We start from the raw sequence: 26,427 nt of genomic DNA on the forward strand, positions 1-26,427 counted from the left end.
GAAAAACACCTGATTCAGCCACATATTACTGGATAGATGTGTGGAGAACACATTTATACGTAAATATTTTGGTATCATACAAGGACATTATTTGTCCTTTATCTGCTAACTAGTGGATATATGTTTCAATCCCACAAATAAAGCATATAGGTAAGTATGTGACCATTATAGGTAGCACCATGGCGGCTCACTACACACACAGTACATGGTGCTAAAGGTAATCATGAGTCTTATGCGGATACACAGCAATATACGAAAATAGGCACCAGTGCCTCATACAAACATACACATACATCGACGTCATGGCCTCACCTTGCCAAAGCTTCCCTTTCCCAACACCATCAGGAAGTTAAAGTCAGACAGTTTCATGCGATCTTGGTTGCCATTGGAGTCGAACCTGGATGCAGCATTGGCCGACTTCCCCTCTGTGTTCTTGCTTGGACCAATCTTAGCCCTCTAGATCCAGGAGAGAGAAATTAGGAGACAAGATTAGACATGACCTCCAACTTTAAAACAATCAAAGTGACTTCAGGCTGTGAGTGGATGAATAAAGGGTACGAAAAAACCAATCTGGTGGCTGTTGTTTCAGTATTAAAACATCTCAAGCTTTCAGAGATTTGCATATTGGCAGGTGTGAGGAAAAGGCCTCAGAGAAAAATCAATTAAACATTTATTGTGTGTGTTTTTTTGAAAGAAGCGTTAGGTGAAGTGTTGTCATCATTTGAGAAACACTAACACACAAACTACGAGTAATCTTGACCCAAGTCTCATTCGTTTATGGTAAATATGACAATCATATCAAGTTCTCTGATTGTAAAATACTTAAAAATGCTAAAAATTTAATATTGTGATGTTGGGAGAATTTTAAACCAGGTTATGGTTATCTTTCATCACTGCCAACACCAGTATTTAAACTATAATCATTAGGATACGCTGAGCAAACCATAGTAAAGATTTTGCACCGTAACACATATTTCACATTCAAAGTTTTGAACTAAAGGAGAAAGAGAGGTGAAAGTCATGGCCAGCCACATTTTAATAGTTTAAAAAATAAATAAATCACAAAGTGCAAAAGGAATTAGATTCCCCAAACAAAACACACAACTTTTGCTGGCACATGAGCCTCTTTTCCAAAATTTAATGTCACAGATTAGATTAGAGAGACAGAAGTGCAAATGGCATATATGTTAAAAGTGAGGAAAGTTTTTAGCCCTTTTTTCAGTCTATTTCAATTATTCTGTACAGGCACTTTACTCTCTGATTCACACTTTCCATAACAAATATGACCTCCCTGTGAGTCTGCCACTCTATTCAATCATGACTGTCAACACTTCCCTTGTTTCTGTCCTTCAACCATTCTCTCCCACTCACACTGAAAGTTTTTGTACCATCTCTCTGTCTGTAAAATAATTCATTTGTACTTCATCTTTATACATCTGGCCCGTGTCTCTGACTCCATTTATTCATGTCTATCACCACTTCCCCGTCTCTCTCTTCTGTTCACTGTGTGTTTCATTTTTAACTCTGTCTCTCTCTGAATAGATTCGTCTCTGCGTCGACCTTGTCACACTCTCTTGTCCTGACTCTCTCATAAGAAACTTCTATTGTAATCTTATTCTGCACTTTGTGAAGCCTTGCTTCAATTTTTAAAAAAATCTTAAGACATTAGCAAAATGCTACAGAGGTGCTTCTTATCTAACCTTATCTTATCTTAAATTGCTGATCCACAATGAGGCTGTCTTCACTTCTTCTAGTCTGGGCAGTTGCAGTAATTTCTCTGCTGCCCGGTCTTGAAAATTGACAGAGTGAAGCATCCAACTACTCTCCTCACTATATGGATTCATGTGTGTGTGTTGAGTGTGTGTGTGTATGTCTGTGTGTGTGTGTGTGTGTGTGAGTGATGCAACCCATACGCTTCCTGACTCATCAATGGATAAAAGGCTCTATCTGTCTCCATCTGTTCTGACACACACACACACAACCACACACACTCACACACACACACACACACACACACACACTCACACAGGTATTTGTGAGCAGCAGAGCATGCTGAAGGCAACACTCGCGAAGCCTTCAGAGATTAATGCTGCTCTCTCTCTCCTGTCTCTCAGTCTACAGCCTTGTGTGTCCAACTATTTTTGTGCACATTATAAAATATCACGGTAAGAAGGGACATATGCTGTATATAAATAATAAAATCTTTGCACTTACTTGGTGATACATGTGTGGAATAAATTCAAATTTAAATCAAACCTTCACTGTCTTAATGCAGCCTCTGTGTAGCAACTCCCATTGACACGAAAGCAGTGTGACAGCTTAACTATTTAAAAACAATTCCCGTGGACATTTACCCAATTTTCTCTCTGCAGGTGTCTCGTTCTTTTTCAATGACACTTTGAATGACTTCTTATTGTTCTTATAATTATGAGGTTAGCGTCCAAGATATCAGTACATTACCATCATCTTATTTTGCTTAAACGCATAAAAATGAAGGAAATTTACACTTTGTTTGTTGAAAAATTAAAAAAAAAAAGTTTGGTCAAATTCCTTTAAAATACGACATTCCACCTTCATCTTTCCTCCATTTCCCCCTTCTCACTCTCCTTTGATTCAGCACTTTCCCTTGATGTGAGTGTGTAAGAAAAAGAAAAGAGAAAGTGGGACAGACAAAAAAAGAGAAAGAAAAAGCGTAAGAATGACAAAACCTCAGAAAAGAGAAATAGAGGAAGAACAAGGGGGAAGACAGAGAAAAAAGGAACTGAAATTCATTTTATATACAATACCAGTCAAAAGTTTAGACACACTTTCTCATTCTGTCAGTGTCTCAACTTTTGTATGGCACTGTATTATTCACTTCACTATTTGTTTTTGTATATGCTTCAACATGTTTTTAATCACCTCATGTTTAAACCTCATGCCAATAAAGTTTCATTAAACTGAACTGAATTGAAATGTGTCTCAGCTCCAAATGAGAATTAGCAGGATATTAGCTGTCTGCTCCTTAACTGCCTCTGAATAATGTTTTGAGTGTGACTGCATCTGTGTGTGTGTGCGTGCATACATACAACATGCATTATTTATTACTGTAGCTGTCCTGCGTGTGTGTGTGTGTGTGTGTGTGATTCTGGATGGGGTGAAAAGGTGGCATGCCGGTCATGTTACCAAAGTGAAATCTCTCTGTCTGCCTCTGTGTCTTTCTTCCTCACTGAAAGCTTCACCCAGGAGGATGCATACATGCTTGTGTGTATGTGTGTGTATGTGTGTGTATGTGTGTGTGTGTGTGTAATAGCCCTCCCCCTGAGAGTGTGTCTCAGTGAACGTCTGAGGCGTCTGAGGACCATGACCTTGAGGAGATGGAGGGAAAGAAAAACAGATAAAGAGAGAGAAACACACAGGGGGGCACTGAAGGTGACAGAGGACAAAACAGATAACTGAAGGAGAGAAAAGGAAGCAAAACAAAAAGAGGGAGGAGGAAGAAGGGAGAGACATGGAGGAAAGAAAGATAAAAGGCTACAACACCTCCTCACAAAGCCAACATCCAGACTCTTCACTAAATACACCATTAACAGTGAAAATAATATTATTTCACAGCACTTCTCTAAAACTAGAACATGTTCACAACAGATAAAGATGATATACTTTAGGACACCTGATATAATACTATATAACGGTAGGAGAACACAGGAGGGAACTAACACATAGAGGTCTTGTACCAGGAAAAAGGGAAACTACATCTGTTTTATCAGTCTACATAATCACATAGGCCTGCATCCTCCTTAATGGAGCTGTCACAGTTGGCCAAACATCACTAACTGTATGCTCACAGGAGAAAAATCTTCAACTTACAGGGAAGTGTTTCTTAAACAACAAAGAGGAAAACTGAAGTACTGCAATCCATTTAGTGTCTCTTGCTTCCTCCTGAGTCAACCAACATTCAAAAGTGTACGTGTGTATGATCATTTTGATTTAGTGAGCTTGAGTACCTCATTTAGGCGGCTCCAAAGTCAAAGAGGCTGATTAGTTTTACTCTTAGAGAGTACTCCAGCAATTTAATCATGAACTTCCATAATACTGGAGGTCTTGGGATGTGTTAGGTTTAAAGAAAAAATGGTCCAAATTGATGCAGCAAGAAGATATCCTGACTTTTGTCAACCTCAAAAATGCTGGATCCTACACTTCCAATAATGCAATTGATAGTCTTTCCAACTCCACACCCCCACTTTGTGATACAGATTTTATGTTAAAATTTGAGCACTTAAGTAATTCTCTAAAACTTGACAAAGCTCCCCCCAGAGCTGCAGAAGACTTTATACAACTGATTTCACAGGCTGAATAGTACTCCCTAAGATTAGTGATTTGGCTTTGCAACGTAAACTTGAGTGAGTGCCCTTTAAGTCTTGACTACATAACTGTCTGTAGATTTGAGATTGAATGATGGCTGGTCAAAACTGACTCTAAAACATGTTAAAATCATGGAGTCAAATACTTCACCCGTAAGTTCATTGCACAAAAAGTAGCCCATTTTCAGCAGCATCTCTGTCTCATGATCCTTTATCTCAATTGAGCATTGTTAAAACTGAAACCTATAACAGGGACAAAAATCACCCCCTAACTCTGTGATCAACACATTTCAGAATGAGACTCTGGTGTTCTGTGTTTTACTGTCAGCAAGACGAAAAAGGAGGAGAAGGAGAGGAGGAAAAGAGGAGAAAAAAAGAAGTGTAAAACCACAGAGTAGGGTTATCCTCTCCTCTGCCAAATGTGTTAATGAGTGGGCCTACTGGTCAGCCACACACACACACACACACACACGTCTGGACCTGCACTGTGCCAGACCGGATGGTACTATAAGTGTGCCTGCCAACTGCTAACAGCTCTCCCAGAGAGGCTCTCACTCAGGCTCTCACAGATGTATAGTGAACACACACACATTCACAAGCATACAATGCTGACACATTCAAACACATGCCAGCCACACACCCACACACCCAAAAACACACACACACACACACACACACACACCACACACACACAAACACAGCTATACAAAAGTTATAGTACAAACGCACACACACACCTCAAATTTCTGCCGTAGCTCCTCGTTACCCTCCTCCCCCTCTGGAGCAACGGGAACATTGAAGTACTCGCCTTCTTCCTGGGAGAGCATCTTAAACCTGAAGAGAGAGCATATTTCCAGCCAAATCAATTCCCAATTAGTTTATACAATTTAGGCATGTAACTGCTGCCATTAGCTAAAGATGCTGACAGTTAGTGCACCGATTTAGTCGTCCTATAGAACAATCAGCCGATTGTTTCGTAATTCACTCTCCTTCATGGTGATTTCGCAAAGCCTGATAGAGATGGGCCCAAACAAGGTTGAGATGCTTATCATTTCACACAATCAATAGAATATAATTTTTCATATTGGCCCCATTACTGATGCCACGACTTAACCTCAAAGCTCATGGCATAGGGTATTAATGCTGTAGTAACCTCAACTGTGTTATTTTACACTACACACTATTTAACTATTTATACAATATTTTACTATTTTGCATTTTTTTTCATCTTCTCAGGAAATGTGGGCACAGTTGGTTGCAACCATTTCTGTCAGTAAGATTCCTTTTTTATTATTTATAGTTTTGTGACATGGTGCTAAATAGTCATTGTTGAATGTCGGCAGCACTGTCAATAGACAATATGGACACTACTTATTCTTTGCATGTTCTTTGGATTTTTTTTTTTTGATGATTAAGTTACTTCAGGTTGTACTCCTTTCTTTGGAAAAAGAATATCGCCGGCACACTTACTCCAAAGCCAGACAAACAGACAAAGTTTCGATGCAATTTGGATCATCGTTAGGTCAAAATGGCCTATTTTTGACCTGACGATGATCCAACTTGCATCGAAACTTTGTCCATTTGAATTAAAATTACATCACAATTAGTAAGAGCCCTGAACCTATGTGATGTACATATAATTACATCACTTCTATGTACTCTTTTCTTTGTCTACTCAATAATGGCTTTCTAGCTCATTACGTTGGGATTTGCTTGTACCTTCATACTGTTTTTCTACTCTATGCATTAAAGTTAAAGGCTGAAAAACCAAAACAATGAGCTAAAAGATGCTACAAAACTCTATCAAGCTGAGGGAAACTGCAGAGATGATAATTTTCCGTTTGTCTGTCACTACCAGCGACTCCTTTCACACTACATGTAGTTATTTGATTCATTGTTAATGTAAAAATATTGATTACAGCTGCATTAAAGACAACTGTGAGTATTGGTTTTGAAGGCTTTGCACAGTGGACATGACTTAAACTCAGTGCAGAGGTTGCAGAGCTTCTATTAGACAGATGATGTATTTATCAGGTAACAATTAAATCTGCTGCTGATTGTTCAGATAAATTATCCTCATATTGTAATAAACTCCTAGCAATATTGTGTTTGGATGATGATTTGTATTAACCACTTAAAGGTGCAGTGTGTAGGGTTTAGTGGCATCTAGTGGTGAGGTTGCAGATTGCAACAAACTGAAAACCCCCCGCCCCCCCTTCCCTTCCAAGTTTGTAGGAGAACCTATGGTGGCCGCAAAACTTGTGAAAAATGCAAAAGGCCATCTCTAAAGGCAGTGTTTGGTTTGTCCTTTCTGGGCTACTGTAGAAAAATGGCAGTGCAACATGATTGGCTATGTGGAAGACGACCCGTTCCCTATGCCCTAAAGGGCTCATTCTAAGGTAACGAAAACACAACGATTCTTATTTTCAGGTGATTATACACTGATTACAACATACTTACGAATATTATATTCCATTTCTGCCAAGTCTGTTCCGCTAGATGCCACTAAACTCTACACACTGCACCTTTAATCTCATCTGACAACAACTCATGTTAAATGCGATCTATAACAGAATAAGTCTTGTAATAAAGTCATAATCTTTTTATTTTTCACATTGTATGAAAGGGTAAGCTTTCACTCGAGGATTTCCATTTATACACAGAGGAGAGAGATTATGTCACAGGTTCAACTCTTTTGCTTCTTCTTCTTTAAACATCAGGTATTATGTTAATGTCACTCTTACTCTGTTCCTCCCCCTGGCTGGTGGAGGCTTTGGAGCAGTACATGGATGGAGTAGAGGGAAACAAACACTTGCACAGGTTCTTTACTCTGAATATCAGGTTTTTAATGGCATCTCTCCACCTCCACCAATCCACCTCAAACGCTGGCATCTCATTAAAAGCCCTGACAGGGCAGTGTCAGCAAAAAGAAAGGAAGAGAGGAAGATAGAAAGATACAGAGACTGAGCTAGAGAGAGAAAGAGAGAGAGACAGAGGGAGGGGGGTAGAGAGATAAAGAAGCAGAGATAAAGAGACGGGGTAGAGATGCTTGGCACTGAGTATCACCAGAATAAAAAGAGGAGCTCCAACTAAAGTATTTCTCCTACAGTGCAGTAATGAACAAGGTCACCTTCACTCTCCCTCCTCCTCTACCTGTGCTGTTTCTCTGCCTCATGTCTCTCCAACCCCTCTTCCATTCATCCCTCCATCCCTCCTTTCATCTTACCATCCATCCACTCCTAGTTTCTGGAGCTCCGAGATGCCAAAGGACAGCGATCCCATGAAGTCATTGCGGCTGGTCAGGTCCCAATCCCACACCTCCACTGACAGACGGCGGTCCTTATCATACTCCTTCAGGTGGCTGGGAGAGAAAATGAGGAAAATCAACAATTGGATGGTGGTTGAGAGTGATATCTGTAGGTGATATTTGTTATATTTTAACCCTCTCCTATTGAAACCATTTTAACTTTTAAAGCCACGTCAGAGCAGTCTTGGATTTATCATTTCCATTTTTGTCCTTTCATAACAATTTATGGCCCCCAAGAGCACCTAACAGGCAATCAAACCCATTTAATTGACCAAATGCAAGACATATATAGCAATAGCTATCTGGATATCTTCACGTATAGCCTGAATGATGTTACATTCAGGTTGCATTCACATCACACATGTTTGAAGGAAAGCCCTTCTATTCTCTGGTTGCACTGAACATCTGCTTGAACCAAAATACTTGGAAATTCAAGTCTCCTTCCACGCAAACTGTGATGACGCTTATTAAGAATCTAATTGGAGCCAACTGCAGTAAACAACCCCAAAAGCAAGGTTTTATGAATATAAGGAGCCAGATGTTTTTATCTGAGCGCCAGCGGTTACACATGCTTGGAAAGCCAAGCATAATGTGATGCTCTTAAAACACTGCGCTGAGCGAGAGAGGGAGAGAGAGAGGAACAGGGGCACCGAAGATGAAAGAGAAGAAACAGAGATAAAATTGGGAAAGACTGATGGAAGGAGAAGAGAGGAAAGATAGAGACAGAAGAAAAACAGCCTTCAGTGATAAATAAAAATAAAAAACAACCAAACATGGTCTAAATAGGTCTTACAATTTAAAGGTTTCATTCCAGGTGGGGTTGAGGCAGCACTTAATGGTCTTGGTCTTCTGTTTGCTCTCGCTGCGGGGATCTGGAATCAGTTTAAGCTTCACGTAGGGGTCTGACAGACCGTTGGGGTCCATAGGAACCAGATTCCTGGCCTCTTTGACTGGAGGGAGAAAGTAGGAAGAACGGAAAGAAAGAAGGAAGGATATAGGAAAAGAGAGGGAGAGTGTGAAAGATGGAAGAAAGATATTGAGATAAAGAGACAACATAATTCCACATAAGAATCAGTTACAATACATGTTGCAGACAGAAATGGGAAATGGTTTGCATGTGTACGCTGACTTTTGGGATCAGCAGTGAAAATGGCTTAAAAACTCACAATTTCTATGAGACAAAATGATTTTCTGAAAGCAAACCAAATAAATAAATCATTAATTGATTTACCTTACAATATTATTGTCGCATATAAAAGTAACCAAACTTAACAAACGCCATCTTCAAAAAATGAATGAAATGATAAAGATGTAATTTTTTTTACATTAACTGCACACATTTTGACTGCAGTTTGGTTGCTGTGTAGAACATTGTCTTCAAGGGTAACACCTGCTGCTGCCTTCACACACTTTATTGCTCTGAACCTCGTGGACAACAATATTATTTTCCTAATTGGAAAAACTAGTAGGGACTCTCCTCTCCATTTGGTGAGCCATTTTCCTTAAAAGCTAAAAACATCACGATTAATCACCACACTCTTCTATTTATATTCTACTCTACGTGACCCTTTTGCACATGCTGTTGGTATGCATGAATGAAAACAGCAGTTCTCTCATTGTACTTGTGTGCCCTGAATTTGCAAGGTACTTCCTGTCTGTAATCTAATTAATGACAAAACTCTCCACTGAAACCAACAAATTGAATTAGACACGGTAAACTTGAGGCAAACACACACACACAAACACACCAAAACCCTTAAAGTTGTATTGGGGGTTAAAGCCTTGGGGTTGCCAGATCTGTCTGTAATGACCATGTAGACAGATGAAGGTTGCCAGTTCCGACACTAATCCTTCTTTTGTGGCTGTCTGTTATTGGGCTGTAATTGTATTCCAGTGGCATAAAATCCCCTGTGATTGGGTTTTTTAGTGTGTGTTAGTGTGTGTGTGCAATTACTGTTGCCGGTCAAGTTGTGAGGTCACATCCAATTACCAGAAGCAGGGCTGGTGCTGTTGTGTCTTAGGCAGCTCGCTAGGGAAGCACTCAAGAACACACATAAGCACACACATAAGCACACACACACACACACACACACACACACATGCAAGAACCTCTCCCGCCCCCCATACACACACACAGCACAAAATAACTAGCCAATATACCTCAGTTGTGTATTTAATGTAGCCGTCTGTGGAAATGACAGGCAGAAAAATGGCAGAGAAAACTATGTTGCTATATTACTTGTATACTATGGGTCGTGGCACATTACATAACAACACTAAGAGTCTACAGTCATGCTAGCAGCTCTGTGAGGCTGTACTTAAGCTAAAAGCTAAATGCTAATGCCAGTATGGAAACATGTTCACAATTGATAATGTTAGCATGTCTAAGTTTAACAGGTATAATGTTTACCATCTTAGTATTGCAAGTTAGCATGCTAACATTTGCTAACATTTATTGAGATATTGAAATGAAAACCAAAAAAGTCAAACTCATGGTGGGGCAAGAGGAAAAGTCAATGGATGACCAACGTCAGTAAGATTCATCAGCTGGGAACCAGCTGTACAGAATTTGTACAGAACGTCTGTACAAAATTTTGTGCCAATCCATCAAGTAGATGTTATGAGTCATGAGAATTTATCATCTAGGAAAAGCCTGTACCAAATTTCACAGCAATATATCCAATACTTGTTGAGATTCAGAATGAAGAGGCTGACATTACCATCCCTAGAGCCACACTGATAGCATGGCTAAAATAGATTGTGAGGGGAGCAGGTGAAACATTTTAATTTCCAATCCTTCTTCCTTGAATACTCAACAGAGAATGCAGGATTGGACAACTCCTGTGCAGGAGTTTGGATCTGTGCACTGTGTGTGTGAGACCAACTCACTGTTTCAAGTTGGTGCCTCTCAACCTCAGACACCAGCTCAGGCTTCACCCCAGGAGAGAGGCGACATTCCTTTTTTATTACCTCTTAAGGACACTTAAAATCAGATCTGACCCTGCCCGCTGCCACAGATCATGACAAATGTAGAAACCTAAAAGTATGTCTGGTCCATAGCAAGTGTTGTTCCTCAGTAACCACTGAAAAAACTAAAGCACACTTTTACAAAAACAGTTAACATGCAGCATCCTCCAAACTAGGACTGAAAGGAGAGCTTCCCAGCAAGCTCGCAGTGTGAGAAAACCTCAAGATGTCAGAGAAATTAGGTTTTCATGCTGTTAAGATGCAATGCTACGCTAAGCTCCAAGAGGTTAACCACAGCACAGACCCTACGGCCAGCATTAAACCCTCAGCGGAGCAGGTCAATAAATATTAGATGATGCCTGTTAAAGTGACCATCAAATGCTGGTTGAGGGGAGATATAAAGAGGATAGCATGCCAAATAGTCTCATAGGACACTTACAGCAAATAGATAAGGGTGTGTGTGTGTGTGTGTGTGTGTTTGTTTATGTCTGAGTGAATGTGTATTGTACATGTGACTGTGTATGCATGTGTGAAATTCTTGCTTGCATACAGTATGTGCTAATTGCAAGAGCATGTATGAGTCTGTATAGAGATGTGTGTGTGTGTGTGTGTGTGTGTGAGAGAGAGAGAGAGAGAGAGAGATAACATGTGTATTTGAGTCTACAGGGAGGGCGAGTGGAGATAAGAGTGCAGTAACAGCAGAATACTGTATGTGCACAGCTGCGTGGGTGTTGGCAGTGCACCTTTTCCCATGAGAAACAGCCTCATCAGAGTCTTAGTTGGATTCTTATGGTCTGTCCAACTTCTACTTGCCTTCACATGTGATCAAAAACTACCAAAGTCATAGATAATTCCTCTTGGGGAGGTGAAACAAGTGGTTGATTTGAATTATTGTAGAACATTTATGTATTCAGTTTTGCTTGTCTGGACAGGTATAATTAGACAGTTGTTGACCTGATGCAAATGTTAGCTGCAGTATGTCCACATGTGTTAACTAATGCCAAAGAGGATCATTTAGGTGCATAATCCATTACATTATCTTTCACAAAAGTTTGTTTAGTGAAATAAATAATCTTTCCCCACTATGGTGTAGACCAAAGAAAATGAATGATTGATGTGATTCACACCCCTAGCTGAGTGTGATCTCAATCATTTGAAGAGACACACCCGCTAATTTATCTAAGCTACTAAGAAATTACAGGCGCATAATTTGTTATTCATTTCTAAAACATGATCTGTGGCCAATTTTGATTTCTATTCAGGAATCTGCCAGTGATTCTGTGGTTTTTTCTGCCACCATATGGAAATTTTGGGTAAACAAGAGCCTGAGCAGCAGTGTGAAGCCTGTGTTCAGCTTTTAGGCAGAGGAAATGTCTTAAACTACAACTCCATCCCTGCCTGGCTATTTTGATGTGCAAGATGATGATGTACCAGCTGCTCTTGAATCTTTGGATTATTTAATTTGAATGATAAAAAGTCAAAAATCAAAACCCCAATTATAGGATCAAATCTGTATCATGAGCAAAGGGTAAATTATACTAGTTTGAGCTTGATATTAGATTGAAATAAAAATGTCTAAAACATTATGCTCACTTGTCATCAAAGTCTTCTACTGTGAGTGCAGTGTCCTTCAAACTATTAAGTGACTTTGAGTGTATTTACGAGACGTTGGTGGTGCTGGCATTAATGAAAGGGTTAGGTGTCTGCATTCCCAACAAGACTGTCTAGAATGTATCAAGTCTCTAAGGAAAACACTAAGATTTTGAGTTTTTGGTGCCCAGTGAAACCACAATTGATTTAACGTCAAATTTTCACATCAGTTTTGATTGTACATAAAATCAATGGAACTGTTATTTATCATCTTCTTGAAGGCATATATTTTGAACTCCAAAACACCCAATCATCATGAGTGCAAAACCAAAGGAAGTAGGCAACTTTCAAAGCCTCATTCCCACTGTATTTTTCCTGCTGGAACGTCCTTGAACCAAACGCTGACTCCCCTCAATCTCCATGGGTGCTGTTCTGCCACTGACCCTGAGCTCTGATCTCCCTGTGAAGGGGGAGGGAGGGAAGTGACTTAAAAATGATCAATAAATTGTCACTTTACACTCATGTCAATTGCTTTGATTAAATCCACAACCAGAGTTCACAGCACAAATGCATTTCTCAACGTAGCAGCCATTTCCACCGGCTTCTGCTATGTTTAGCCATACAATCATTCCTAGTGGCTTTACAGTTCATTCTCAATGGTGCATTTTTTTTCTCTACCTCGCTGCAATGAGGGAGCAAGCTGCTGGTGGCTACACACTGACCCCTGTGGACAAAAATAAGTACTGCACCCCCTGCTGCCTCTTATTAGCTGCAACTATCACAAAATAGGAGAATAAACGGCACAAAAAATTCTACCTGTACTTTAAATTTAAGTGTACTAGTGTTGAATATACAATCCTTGCAGGTGGTGACAATAATATTCTGAGGCCGACTGATATCTCTCACAGAGATGAGAATAAAATGTATAAAACAAAATTATTAGCTGCTGATTTTCCTTCACAGTTTGACCATTAAACTCTATTTTGTGTATTCTGTTCTTTTAGCCTGGTTCAGCCTTTACTGCTGTCCTATAGCAGTCTGTGTGTGATAAGTCTGCTGTCTTATCATTTCCAACAGTAAATCCCAGCTAATGATCAGGTCTACAAGCGTGGGAATCAACAAGAGAGAAGAGAGAGTAAGAGAGAATAAGCAAGTAATAGAAAAAGGTATGAATCCCGATGAAAGACCACGCAGGGAAAATACTTTCATATGCAGAAATAGACACATGCAATATTTGTATAAGACGTAGGATGTTTAACAAGTTGCACTGCCATTTTAGCATTATTTAGTGGAGACGTATTTTTTCGCTGTATGAACAGATCCAGTACATTGATTACATATGCTGCTGTGCAATCCAATTAATCCTTTTTCTTTCTTTCTTTTTTAAAGCAGAACTAAAAATAATAACAGATATCTCACAACTGAAATATCTAAAATTTAGGCAGTCTTATTTCTGCAAAAAGTTTATTTAGTTGATTCTATATCAAGAAAGTTTTCAGTTTAAGGCACAGCTATAACTGAGCTGCCTGCGCTAAGCAAAAATAATGTAAGCCTCTGCTGCCACCTGGAGGTAAGACAAGACACTACAAAGAGTAACAACAGGGTGGTGACACTGCTCTCTACCATTTTCCATTTATCAGTTAAATAAAACATGAGAAAGGTCAGCGAATTCCCATCAGGACAAAGGTGAGGCTGAATTCAACCTATCCTCTTGAAATGAGACTTGTTCAGTACAGATAAATAGAGAAAATTGTAATAAATAAATACAGAAGAAGAAGTACAGAAGTACAATAAACATTAAATAGAAAAATATGAAATATATATAATAAATATATCATAATATAATATAATATCCAGCCTTGCTCAATCTTCTTCTTCTTCTTTGAGTTTTATGGCGGTTGGCATTCGTAAGTGTTGCATGACCGCCAGCTGCTGGACTGTCCCTTGCCCCATCTATTCCATCATTGCCATGGCATGTGTGAAAAGGTGCAGGATGGAAATGTTCCTGAATATAGCTGCATGTGTGAATAGTGAAAATCACTAGCGGTGCCTGGAAGGTCATCCCAGTAATTTACTAGGAACTATGTGTGAAAGAGGCTATAGAAGAAACAGACTACACTCACAGTATCCTCAATACACCAGAATGCAAAGCAGAAGGTGAACAGCAAGAACTCACAATCACTTTTTCTGAGTTTACACTTACAACCCACAGATGCCCATCATCTTTGACTGAAAGCAACTGCCGTATGAAATGTAGGAAATCCTCCATTACTAAACCAACTGACCACACTTAAATAATGTAATTCTGAGACCAAGTTCAAGTATCACACACTGTATGAAGCAGATTGAAGGAAAAATAATTGACACTTTCATCCCAAAATATCTACCAGTGTGATTTTTTTTCTTTGATTACCTTGACAGCAGCTTCTTGACCACCTTGACTACCAAAATCGTTATTTGACATGAGGCTAAAGTCCAGTGAAGCAACACTTTTAGCACACAGGCAAAATTAATCACACACTTTCAAGAGAAAGCCTTGGAGTTTGAAAGAAAGTGAAAATGATCGGTTGTTCTTACAAATAAAAGAGGACGAATCCTGTGCTGCCATCCTGGGTTTTTGTTTTACTAAAAGCTGTTACTAAAAGCTGTTTGTGACTGCTCAATGATGCCTCTTTTCAGTCATCACCCCACCAGTGAATTAATCTGGCTCCTTTCTTTCTCTTGCTGATTGGACACACATTCAGTCTTGAGAAGCCATAGAAATAATCTCATTTGGATGAAAATATATCCCACACTTTATATTTATGTCAATTTTAAGGCCAAATGCTTGACAAATTGCTACAAAATGACAGGGAAGATGTGTAACACACCTGCAGTCTGTGTCTATGTCTGTGTCTATCTTAAGTTACTACAGCTTTTACTTAAGATTTTCTATATGCTATGTGTTGTGCTGTGGTTGGAGCATCAGTGTAATACATACATTATACTTGGACCTTGTTAAATCACTTAACAACATCATCATTACAAAAATTTACAGTAGTTTCTACAAACTATACTGTGTCCATTTACGTATTGACACAATACACTCGTCCGTAATCATAGTGTTTGATCAGCACCTTGATACAGACAGATAATAATCAAGTAGGAATTCCTCATACATTAGTTTGAAGTAATAATATCCTGCTAATGGATCCAGATGAAACTTTAATGATTTTTGTGTCTGACCTCATATTCAGCTTCTTCACCTCTGTAGGCCTACCAATAGAGGGAGACAGATGACTGGTATATGTTCTCCTCTGCAACATCACCTAGCTTGACTACCTGAGTGTGTGTGTGTGTGTGTCTCTTACATATACTTACTAGTAACAGTGAGCACATTAGTCTTGATCTCAGCAGAGATCTTGATGCGGCCTCTCCTCTCAGTGTGGTCTGTCCCACACAGACTCGGCACATTGGCCACACAGCGCTTATGGATGTTCATCATACAGTCTGGAAAACACAGACACACACATATTTGTTAAGTTGTTTAAAGGTATTAAAGGTATATATTCTAAAAATCTAAGTAAAGCGCTGCAACGTGAGAACAGTCATTAGTGCAAACAACAATAAAATCAGAAATGGACTTTCACTGTCAGCATTCATGGGACAATAGAGATGACACTAGAACTAGGCTATGTGATGACGCAGTAAATGGACCAGGGGTTGCCTCCTTCCCTGCTCGGAGATTTGCAGAGATGTGGGTAAAAGAGGGGCGACATGCCACAGATGACCCCTCCACAGGAAAGCATAAAAAGAAGACAGAAGTCTGTCATCAAAGCAGACTGTAGACTGCAGACTGTTTCTTAGTCTGACAAGTAGGCATCTATCAATCTATAGGCATTTATTTTATGGTGACATCATGTTGTGCTATTGCATGTTGTGATTATTTTCTATTCAATATTGAAGTTTGCTGTGCATAGAGCAGAATTAAACATTGACTTGCAAGAATGAAATTAAGGGGTGAATTCACAAAAGGATTGTGTGGCTTTTGCGGCTGCTAAACCTGTGCAAATGAGACAAAAAGAAACCCTGTAATTAAAAAAAAGCACCCACAAAAGGGTGAAATGCACTCCAAACTGTGCTGCCAAGCAAAAGGCGTCTCGGTGCTCCTTTGCTATTTGCATGTATGTAAATGAGATAATATGGATACATTTGGCACAAAATTGGCCCCTTTCTATGCAAATGAGCCTCATTGCAAAAACAGTCTAATTCACAAAGACAGCGCTAATAGCCACACGCTGTTAGAGTGAAATTATTAGCGTCTTCAGAGAGTTGGTGGTAACTGAAGTACACTCTCTCTCTCTCTCTCTCTCTCTTTCTGTCTCTCTCTCTTCAAATCTTCAAGCTTGTGAGACACTGAATGATATTGAATTTATATTGATACTGAATGATATCAAGAATGAAATCTTCAAGTGGGTCAATTAGATGAAAAACAAGGGCAAATTGCACTCAGCTTCAAAACTTTATGTGCGTATTTGCACTGTCATGTCATTAGTGCAATATCTTTCGTGAATTGGACCTCAAGACAGAGCAGATAACGGTTGCAAATGATGAGCAATTCATGGTGCCATCAGGGGCCACGATCCATTCTTTGTGAATTCACCGCTGTATTGGCACGTCTGGCTGAGTGGCGCTATCCACAGTACTGAAAGGAGCGTTGGGGGATTTAATTCTGGCATGTTAAATTTAACCTTTTGTATTGTTGTATATGATCACATCTCCTATGTGATGCTACGCTACACCACACTACTTGATGAACTAAATTTTAAAATGGATTAAAATATTCCTACAAATGCAGTGGTGAAGTTCAAGTTTCGTAATTGTTTTTATTAAAGTTCATAATTATTTTATAAATGGTACTGTAACAGCTGCAAGAAATAGTCTAATATTCTCCATAGTCTATATAGGCCCACTGTGCTTCTGATTTATTTTCATGAATAAAAATGTTTCACAAACATCCTCTGATTTTCCACAAATGGCCCCCTGCTTGTAAGGATGTAAACCAACACTTTTTTTAGGATGTATGTTGTGTTAATACATTGGTTATACAGTTATAACTGATAAAAATAATATAAAAATGTAAATGGACAGTAAAAAGCAGCATGTACTGCATGTTCTAATGGCAACATAATCAAACCTGAAGCATTAGACATAAGTGGATATATTTAGAGTACATACGGTCACATCTCATGCCCTGGTGTATGAGGCCGTAGAGCAGAGAGCCACAGTGGTCGCAGAAAGTCGGGCTGGAGTAGGTGTGGATCTTAAACTTATGCTTTGCTCTCGGGTCCTGGAGAGAGCGAGAGAGAGAGAGAGAGAGAGAGAGAGAGACAATGAATCATTCAAATCTACATTCAGACACGTCTCCTGTCCTCCTCTCCTCAGTGCATTTGATAAGAATGTGAACATGTAACTTGCGGTAACAATATTGAAAGCAAAGGTTAGTGTAACATGTTGCCCTTTTTCGAAATGTGCATCATCGTATCTATTAAAATAAATAATGAATTAATTCATATCTGTTGGACATACATATTATATATTCCCTGCTCTTTCATCTCTTTGATTTTCCTCCATATTCCTCTTTCACCACCACACATACAGTACTTCTCTTTACAGCTGCAATAATTAGTTGATTAATCGATTAGCTGATTGACAGAAAACTAATCAGCAACTACTCTGATAACTGATTTACTGTTTTAAGTCTAATTGCAGCTTCTCAAATGTGACTATTTTATGGTTTCTTTAGTCAATTAATTGAGAAAATAATGGATAATGAATATAATTGTTAGTTGCAGGAGTACCTCTCTCATTTTCCACTTACTTTCAACCTTTCACCTCTGTGCACATTTTGTTTATGAACAATGTAGCATTTATAATTCAGTCCTGTGCCCTATGTGTATGCTGCATGCTCTTTGTGTAATCTGATCAGATAAATTTTCATCAGTGTTCTTGCTGACGTCAATTTACAGAGACCACAAAGGCAGCTACATGCATGACGTGTGTGTGTGTGTGTGTGTGCGTGTCATGATATCTGATAGAACAAAGAGAGCGAGCTCTGTATGGAGCTAGCCTTCCATGAAGTTTGTTAAAAACCATCTTCTTAGTGTAAAACAAGAACACAGATAGTTCATATCAATCTGTCACACACAAACTCACACAGTTGACTGCTCTCTACAGTAAAAGTTCAGGCCTCATCAATAATCCTGTTGACATGCAACTGAGCATTACACCCTTTGCATCTTACAGACTAAAAATATTATTAGTATTTTCAACTTTGATTAATGTTTTTTTTTTTCCTTCTTCCTTTTATGTATTTCCGACAACAGGTAACTCGGGCATCATTTCCTCTTTCTTGAACGTTCATAACGAAAGCGTAACTGGCACAGAAACAAAGTCTATTTCTGTTAAATGTGTGGTGTGTGTTCATGTGTGTGTGAGACACCTGCAACCATGGCTCAGTGGTCATACACAGCAGCATCTAAGCACTGTGGTTTCAGTGGGTGACATTCACATTAAGTCTCACACACACACACACACACACACACTGCAACATGAACCCACGGACGGTGAGAACATCCAATCCACCACTTGAGAGAGATCCAGGTTGTGTGGTGAACCGGAGCTACTTCAGTGTAAGAGTTTAAATATCTCTTCTATGCGGATCCATCACAGTTACAGACTATGTCTTGCTTACAGTATGAATCATATGTGGATATGTAATAGAAAATACTAAATGATCACCTCATGTAAGGTGCCAAATACAAAACTGCTTCTTGCAAAACGAAACATTTTGCATATAAACAGAATCAGGCACTAAATCAGGTACCTGCTACTGCTACGGTATATAAGTATGTGTACACAGTGTACTTTGACGTGTGTGTGTTCACGTCTTTTTGTCTCATGAGCCAGAAAGCTGATTGATTTCTTCCTCTCCTGCACACCTGTCCTGGAAAATAATGTTTAATTTAGGCTGCCACTGCCTGAATTATACCCAGCTTCCCCAAGGTTTCTTTAGAAGTGTGTGTGCTTGTTAAGCCTAAATGATTGTGCGAGCGCCTGTGATTGCTTGTGCGTAGGTGTGTGGGTTTCTTCATTCGTGCATCTGTGTGTGTGTTTGTTTCTCTGCTGGTTCTCGTTTTTCTCAAGGACAAGACCACCTCCTGCTCGTTTTTGTTCTCCTGAAAAACAAGTGAACATTGTGCCGCTGAAGCTCCAGTGACGAGCAACAGCAGACAAGGAGTGATATGAGGGCTGATGAAAGGAGGGTGCCAGCTTCTTTATGAACACTAACCATAAAATGCATCCGCCTTGAAAATTCAAGGATTGATCAGAAACAAAGAAGCAGAAAAAAAGGAGGCGACAAAATAATGAATGAGGACAAAAAAAGAAAACACTTTTCCTGCCTCCTTCTATTTTATGAATCAGTACATGTGATCTTTTGTTAATGGCTGATCAGTAAAATTAGAAGAATGATAGATAGCTGTGGAAATGTTGTGATGCCAACATATCTGTCAATCAGTTTTACCATGCTGTGCAAGTGTTCCACATTGGAAAGCTTTATATCCCAAATTTTTTGGCTAGTGACCTTTTAAAATGCACAAATGTCTTCTTGTGAACCCCTTATCACAGGTTTTCCTCTCAGTTTTTCTTCTAAGACTTTATTTGAAGAATTTCAGAGGTTGAGGTAAATGTTTAAGTAAAAAAGGATTTGAAAAATGACTTTCTTATTCCTTTAATCATCACTGTTAAAAGCTCTCATATAATTTCTGGCTATACTTTAATCTTAAAAACCTAATTTTCTTTAAATGAGTGAAAAAATCTACAGGTGCAGTGACAATTTAACCAAATTATTTCAAAAAATTTCCAGAAGAAAGTGTCAGGTTGCTGCTTTACAATGATGATATACTGGACTGATTTTTTATACTTGAAACACATACTTCTCACGGCACTGGCAGACACTTTTACTTTAGAAGACTTTAAGGAGTTAAAAGCAAAAATAACTTGGTAAGAAGGAGGAGTTTGCAGTGATCTTCAGACCCCTAAGATAAGGATCCTCAGGTTGAGAATCACCAACATTTTATTGCTGTTACAAGAAATGTGTGATGTGAGGTTTTAATGTGTAATTTTCCAAATAAGAACAACTAGAAAACCTGAAGTGATACATTAACATGTAACAACTGTTACAATGTTACACAGCAGATCAAACTTAAATTGTCAATAAAAAAATCAGCTTTGGAGCGAGTGCATCTGATATGAATCAGTTCTTTGACACAGCATGATCACTAAAGATAAGACGGGGACTTATCACCTTAGCAGCATAACTGTGAGCTCCACAATCACTTTCTTCTAGGGGACTATTTAATAACACAATAATGTGATGTAATGTTGGCTCCTGAAAGGTGCTACATAAGTTTACTTACTAACAATGTTGTTTTTTATGATTTCACACGCTGGTTTGTGTTCACTTGACATCTTCTTTTACTGCCTGCGTGGTGCCAACATTTGCAACAGTTTTAGCCTCGTTTCACTTGATTTTAGTCACCGGGACCCCACTAATTAAAAGCAGATGGTATAGTGTGGTGCTCCTGCACAAATGAGTGTATTGCATGGCATATGTTGTGTTACTGAGTGTCTAAACTGAAAGCCTGCTCACAACATCAGCACACGATGCCAGAAAAGTCATTACCCATCAGTCAATGCTACAGTAAGACACACACTGTTTTGACTGTTCATTCAGTCATTGTGCTTTCTCTCACGCTCCGCTTTTCTTTTGTTTTGGTTTAACATTCTGCTATCTGTTATTTCCCCTGCCAATAACATCAATCAACTCCCCCCACACACAAAGACACACACACACACACACACACATCCTCATGTCATGTCATTCCTGATGCTTTATGACAGGCAGCCTGACAGGCAGGTTCACAGCAGACAACACAGAGTGACTGACATAAAAACTATTTAGACTTTTTTTTCTTTATTGATTTTGTCTTCATAGCCCTTCTCCAGTTAGTGTTTACTGACTTTCTGACATTTCTACAGTGGCAGCCATCAAATAGTTTCCCACATCACTCATCTACTGTACAGAGCTTATCATACAAGTGCTATGTCTCAAATAAGCAGGTGCTTCTAAATGTAGTTAAACTCATAATCTATTATTTAAAAAGTGCACATACAGTAACAGGCTAGATGTTTATAGCATTTTGGTTTCTTATTTTTCCACTTTACCCATATAACATGTATTTCTTTCCTCATATCTTTATTGTGTCCAGTACATCCTGTCCACTGATTTCTTAAAAATCTTAAAGGAGATCAAAGGGATTATAGACAAACTGAAAAACCTACTTCTCAGAAAACCCAACAAAACAAACCCAAACAAGACAGAAAAATGTGCAACATTGCAGCAGTGCATGCAGGTCATTTCAGTTATCTGAATACATTCCCCAGGTCTCTTATACAATAACTTAACTTTTGAACTTTTGAGCTCTGAAACAATTTGTTCTTTATAATATAAAATCTTTATTATTATTTACATATTTACGACAGAAAAAAGTGTCGCATTACAATTTCTTTCATGTTGTGCACCTGAAGAATTTTGTTATGTCGCGGACACCGTCATATTTTGTCGCACAGTGTGATTTGGTGGCATCACTAACATCACCATGGAGATTGTAGTTTTCACTGAAGTTACAGACCAATATATCAATAAGGATATTGATATTTTGGTCTGTAACTTTAGATAACTTAGCATCTGGTTACCATGGAGACAACTGAAACCTTTCGCCGAAGCATAAATTGAAAACGTTGCACGACTATTTATTTTCTCTTGAGCAACACTTATCAAAAGTGTGGAGCGACCTACTATAAATTAGCCTTAAATAATGCTTGCTAAAAATTACATTACACACTAACATTCCTAATATTCCTCATAGCATAAAGTTAGTCAATGTGTTGCTTTTTCAAAAAGTCTTTATTTCATTAAGAAATGTAGATGCCAAAGTACTTAAACTCTCCAAAGAAGCATTTCTTTTCAAATTATATTCAAAAGTCTTTCTTCTCATTCTATTTCAATAACATACTGCACATAAGGAACAAAGTAAAATGTAATATTCCAGAGGCTACATCACTGCTTTTTCCATCCTGATCAATAAAACAAATGCTCTGTCATTGTGCTTTTCCAAATAAAAACTCCCACACTGCAGGGCTCCACTTATTTATTGCATTATTGTGTTTATCCCCCTCAAACTTTTAGTTCTTCCTCTGGGAACGTTTAAATGTTTGTGTTTGAGATGCTATCTAAAGGCTTTCTTGTTGATTGGGGAGAGCAATCATTCTTGGAAAAGAGAGGACTAATGGCATCGCAAGCACAGCGGAGAATTAAAGAGTGTTAAAAAGTGACAAAACAAGGGACGGAAGAGATGGCCGGGGATGGTGGTTTCAATTTCACACCCTGAATATAATTCCTCTCCTCCTCCCCCCCCTCCATATGCTAATTGTGGTCTCTCCATCTCTTCGTCAGCCCTCCTCCTCTCTCAAAGGTTACCTTGTGGATTTTTAACCATCTGGTCACACGTACTGTTAAATATATCATCGTATCTGAATATTCAACTTTTGCTCATACTGTATTTATGTGCTACTGTATGTGAAAATACAATTTTAGTTGTTTCAGCATGCAAAGAGAAAGGAATTCCATGACAAAGAGGCACACCTGTAGCCCCAGACATCACACTGTGTCTCTAATAGTACCTTTTAACATTAACATATGTCTATTTATGATAAAATCCTGACAATTACTCTGCAACTGTGACTTTTATCTGCATTTCCTGAAAGATGTTTGAAACATTTTCATGAACTTTATGGATTTGAAAGAGGAGTAATTCCTAAAAATAATTAAAAACTGTCAGTGTTGACTTATGCCATTCCAATACTACTTTGGAACAGACACGGGCTTAAAATTTATATGAGAAAAGGCATGGGAAATGAGGATTTAACAATTTTACAGAGTTCATAATCCTCCAAAAGTTCCAAAAGTTGGAGCACACACACACTCTTTGATTTGAATAGTTGGTGTAAACTGTTGAAATCACAGGAACTGGGACCAACTGTCTTAATAAGTGGCACAAACACTCCCAAGCTGTGCTCCGAAAGTAGTAATAATAAAAAAAACAAAAAAAACACTCCATACTCTAAAATCCTATTAACGTGTGAAAAGGACTTGAGGTGATGCATCCATGCTTGAAACGAGAAATTAGATCAGCTTTGAAATGAAAGTGTGTTCAGAATGTTTCCTAAAAATGAAAAAAACATGAAATATAATGTAAAAAAATTTTTCCAGCGTGTCAATGGGAAGGTGAATATTTCAAACATGTGTAACAGTAGTGGTTAACACTGTCACTGGCTTTGAACCTGACTGGGTTCTTTCAGTGTGGAGTTTGTTCTCACCTCTGTGTCTTTGTGGGTTTCCTCTGAGTGTGTTCGTTTCCTCCCACAGTCCAAATACATGTACGTTAGGTGAACTGTATGTTATAAATTGACCATAGCTGTATATTTGAGTCTGAAGGCTTGTTTGTATATACAGTACCAGTCAAAAGTTGATTGGTACTGTATGTTATCTCTGTGATAGACTGGTAACCTGTCCATAGTGTACCCTGCCTCTTCCATGCTGAGATACACTCTGTGGGGGGGGGGGGGGGGGGGGGGGGGGGGGGTATTTACCATCCTGCCTCAGGTCTGTGCAGTGAACTGAACACAAAGAGAATCAATGTCTCATAATGAGTACATATGTTATGATGTGTTCATACATTATTTCTCTGTATATGGATCGTCGTTAAATGCATGCATGCAAGAAATATGTATGAGCATATAGAAAATGTATGCAGTGAGCGTGTGTGTGTGCGCGAGAGGAGCAGGGGGAATATCTTATTAGATTTACAATAAAAAAAAAGTGTGAGTTGTGACAGTCCTCCCCCTGAAGAGGCATGACTGCACATAAAAGTGACAATGATGATGAAATTTGATAACATTAGAATAAAATCTACATTTACTGGAGCTGTTCAATTATCTTTCATGACTAAATCACATTATTGTAAGAAAAAAATTATTGTATTCAGTTTGAGTTTGTAATTTGATTTTTAAATTACTGATATTCCCTGACCTGTCCAGAAAACAAATCCCTTAACATTTCTCTCAACAAAATATGTTACTAAATTCCATGACATTCCAGGAATTCCATGAGGGATAGAAAATAATTACAAGATCAATCTAGTCTTCTGGTCTAGTTTGTTACAGGAACAGTTTGACATTTTGGGAAATGCACTTTTTCACTTTCATGCCGAGATATAGATGAGAAGATCGATACCACTCTTGTGTCTGTACAGTAAATATGAAGCTAACGTCAGCAGTCAGTTAGCTAAGCTTAGCATGAAGACTGGAAACAGCTAAAAATTTAGTCTCGGTGTCACCGTTGCCAGGCAAACAGGGGACTACAGGAAGTCATTTTTCCCACCAAGAAATATTCTGGCACTTTACTCCCTATAAAACCACAATGTGATGTTTTTACACTTCAGTTTTTTTAAACAAAGGACATTTAACGTCTCATCTAGTGAGTTTAGAGGTGCTGGCAGGCGGATTGTGTTACCTTTGGACAGAGCCAGGCTAGCTGTTTCTAACTATTCCTTTAAGCTAGTTTTGAGCAGTGCTATCCTTGTTGATGTCGTATGTCTTAGTATCGCTACCTCTACATGCACGCACGCACGCGTGCACACACACACTCACACTCTGCGTTGTATACCATTAGCAGGCTGTGGGCCTGAAATGTAGGTTTCATTAGAGGATCTCATCCCTCGACTTCTCCCACAGGGAACCCATTCTATTAACCCAGATCTATAATTGACTTCTTCTTTTAAACATACATAGCTGACAGAGAGAGGAAAAGAGATGGGGGGATTGGCAGGAGGTAAAATGGGAGTGGTGAGTTGATTGCTGCAGAGAGTGAGAGACAATATGACTGATTCCATACAATAAATCTTTCTTTCTCTGTAGCTGCATCTATCTGTTGGCCTTCAAAAACATCTCCAGCTTTGCTGTTTCTTGATGTATGTGACCCACAAAGAAATCCCTCAACATTATCAGCTCAGAAAAATGCTCAGGGTTGGTTAATGCCTGAAGAGTCATTTTATTCTGATGTAGATGAATCCTATTATTGTACAATAAGGCTGCAGACATAATTTTTCTCATTTAGACTAGTCTTCCCATTATTGTCTCAAATAATCAATCAAGCATGTGGCCTATAAAATGTCTTAATGACAAATATAGGAAAACCAAAGATATTCAGTTTCTTATAATATAAGGCAAATAAGAGCAGCAAATGTTTAAGAAGCTGGAACCATCAAATTTTAGTTTCAAAAAGGATTCATTAATTGTCATAATTGTAAGAGCTCTACACTGACACTATTGGCTCCAAGAGTCTTTTGAGTTTGTAAACATTTGGCTATTGGTGGCAGAGCATTACTCATGATTTTGTAAATTAAATGGTGACTCAAAATCCCACAGGTTTTTGGAGGGCAGTTCCTTTACTGGACAGCGTCCTTCAGTGTACTAAAAATGTTTTACAAACCAAAAATCTGCCTCACTAATCATGTGGATATTCACTGTTATTACTACAGAAAATGCAAAGCAAGGAAGAGAAACCACCTAGCAATGCTGAATCTTACACAGTACGACTTGGTTTTGTTGTTGTTATCAACCATTTGATGGATAAAACTGTCCTTGACACCTAAATATGTTACACTATCAAGCATAAAATGACTGAAATAACTGAAAATGAAAATGTTTGTTCTCATTGTTTCAGGTTCAAAAAGCAGAGTTTGTGCAGGTGTGCGTGGGTGAGAACATTTCAAGCTGTACAAATCTGACAGCACTATTAGAAAATCTTCACCCAGGTGCTCCATAATAATACAAGGCAAAATCTGAACACTTCTATGATCAAATACTGTAATATATTTGTTTCTACAATATATATGCTGGTAATTCAGTGACCAGTGGGAAACTTTGGTTTCTACAGTGTGAGTGTCCTTGTCTTTATCTTCCTTGTCCCTTGCACAATCATAAGAGCAGGCCACCTATCTTCCTGTCTCCTATATTTAAATGTGCAGCTAGTTTGGAGTGGAGCTACATTCCCAC

At 38.7% G+C, this 26,427-nt stretch overlaps 1 protein-coding gene across 2 annotated transcripts in view; it reads right to left on the bottom strand.

Moving 5' to 3' along the window:
* LOC121883936 (protein kinase C beta type) overlaps nucleotides 1-26,427 on the bottom strand; it is a 99,410-nt gene that overhangs the window by 38,808 nt on the left and 34,175 nt on the right. For both annotated transcript variants that reach the window (XM_042392381.1, XM_042392380.1), the window contains exons 4-9: nucleotides 17,425-17,536; nucleotides 15,568-15,696; nucleotides 8,444-8,600; nucleotides 7,570-7,704; nucleotides 5,081-5,177; nucleotides 313-456 (exon numbers count right to left, since the gene is read on the bottom strand). In XM_042392381.1, the coding sequence (XP_042248315.1) occupies nucleotides 313-456; nucleotides 5,081-5,177; nucleotides 7,570-7,704; nucleotides 8,444-8,600; nucleotides 15,568-15,696; nucleotides 17,425-17,536 (774 nt within the window). The remainder of the gene's footprint in view (nucleotides 1-312; nucleotides 457-5,080; nucleotides 5,178-7,569; nucleotides 7,705-8,443; nucleotides 8,601-15,567; nucleotides 15,697-17,424; nucleotides 17,537-26,427) is intronic.

Source organism: Thunnus maccoyii, chromosome 18 (genome assembly GCF_910596095.1).
Source record: "Thunnus maccoyii chromosome 18, fThuMac1.1, whole genome shotgun sequence".
Taxonomy (NCBI): Eukaryota; Metazoa; Chordata; class Actinopteri; order Scombriformes; family Scombridae; genus Thunnus; species Thunnus maccoyii.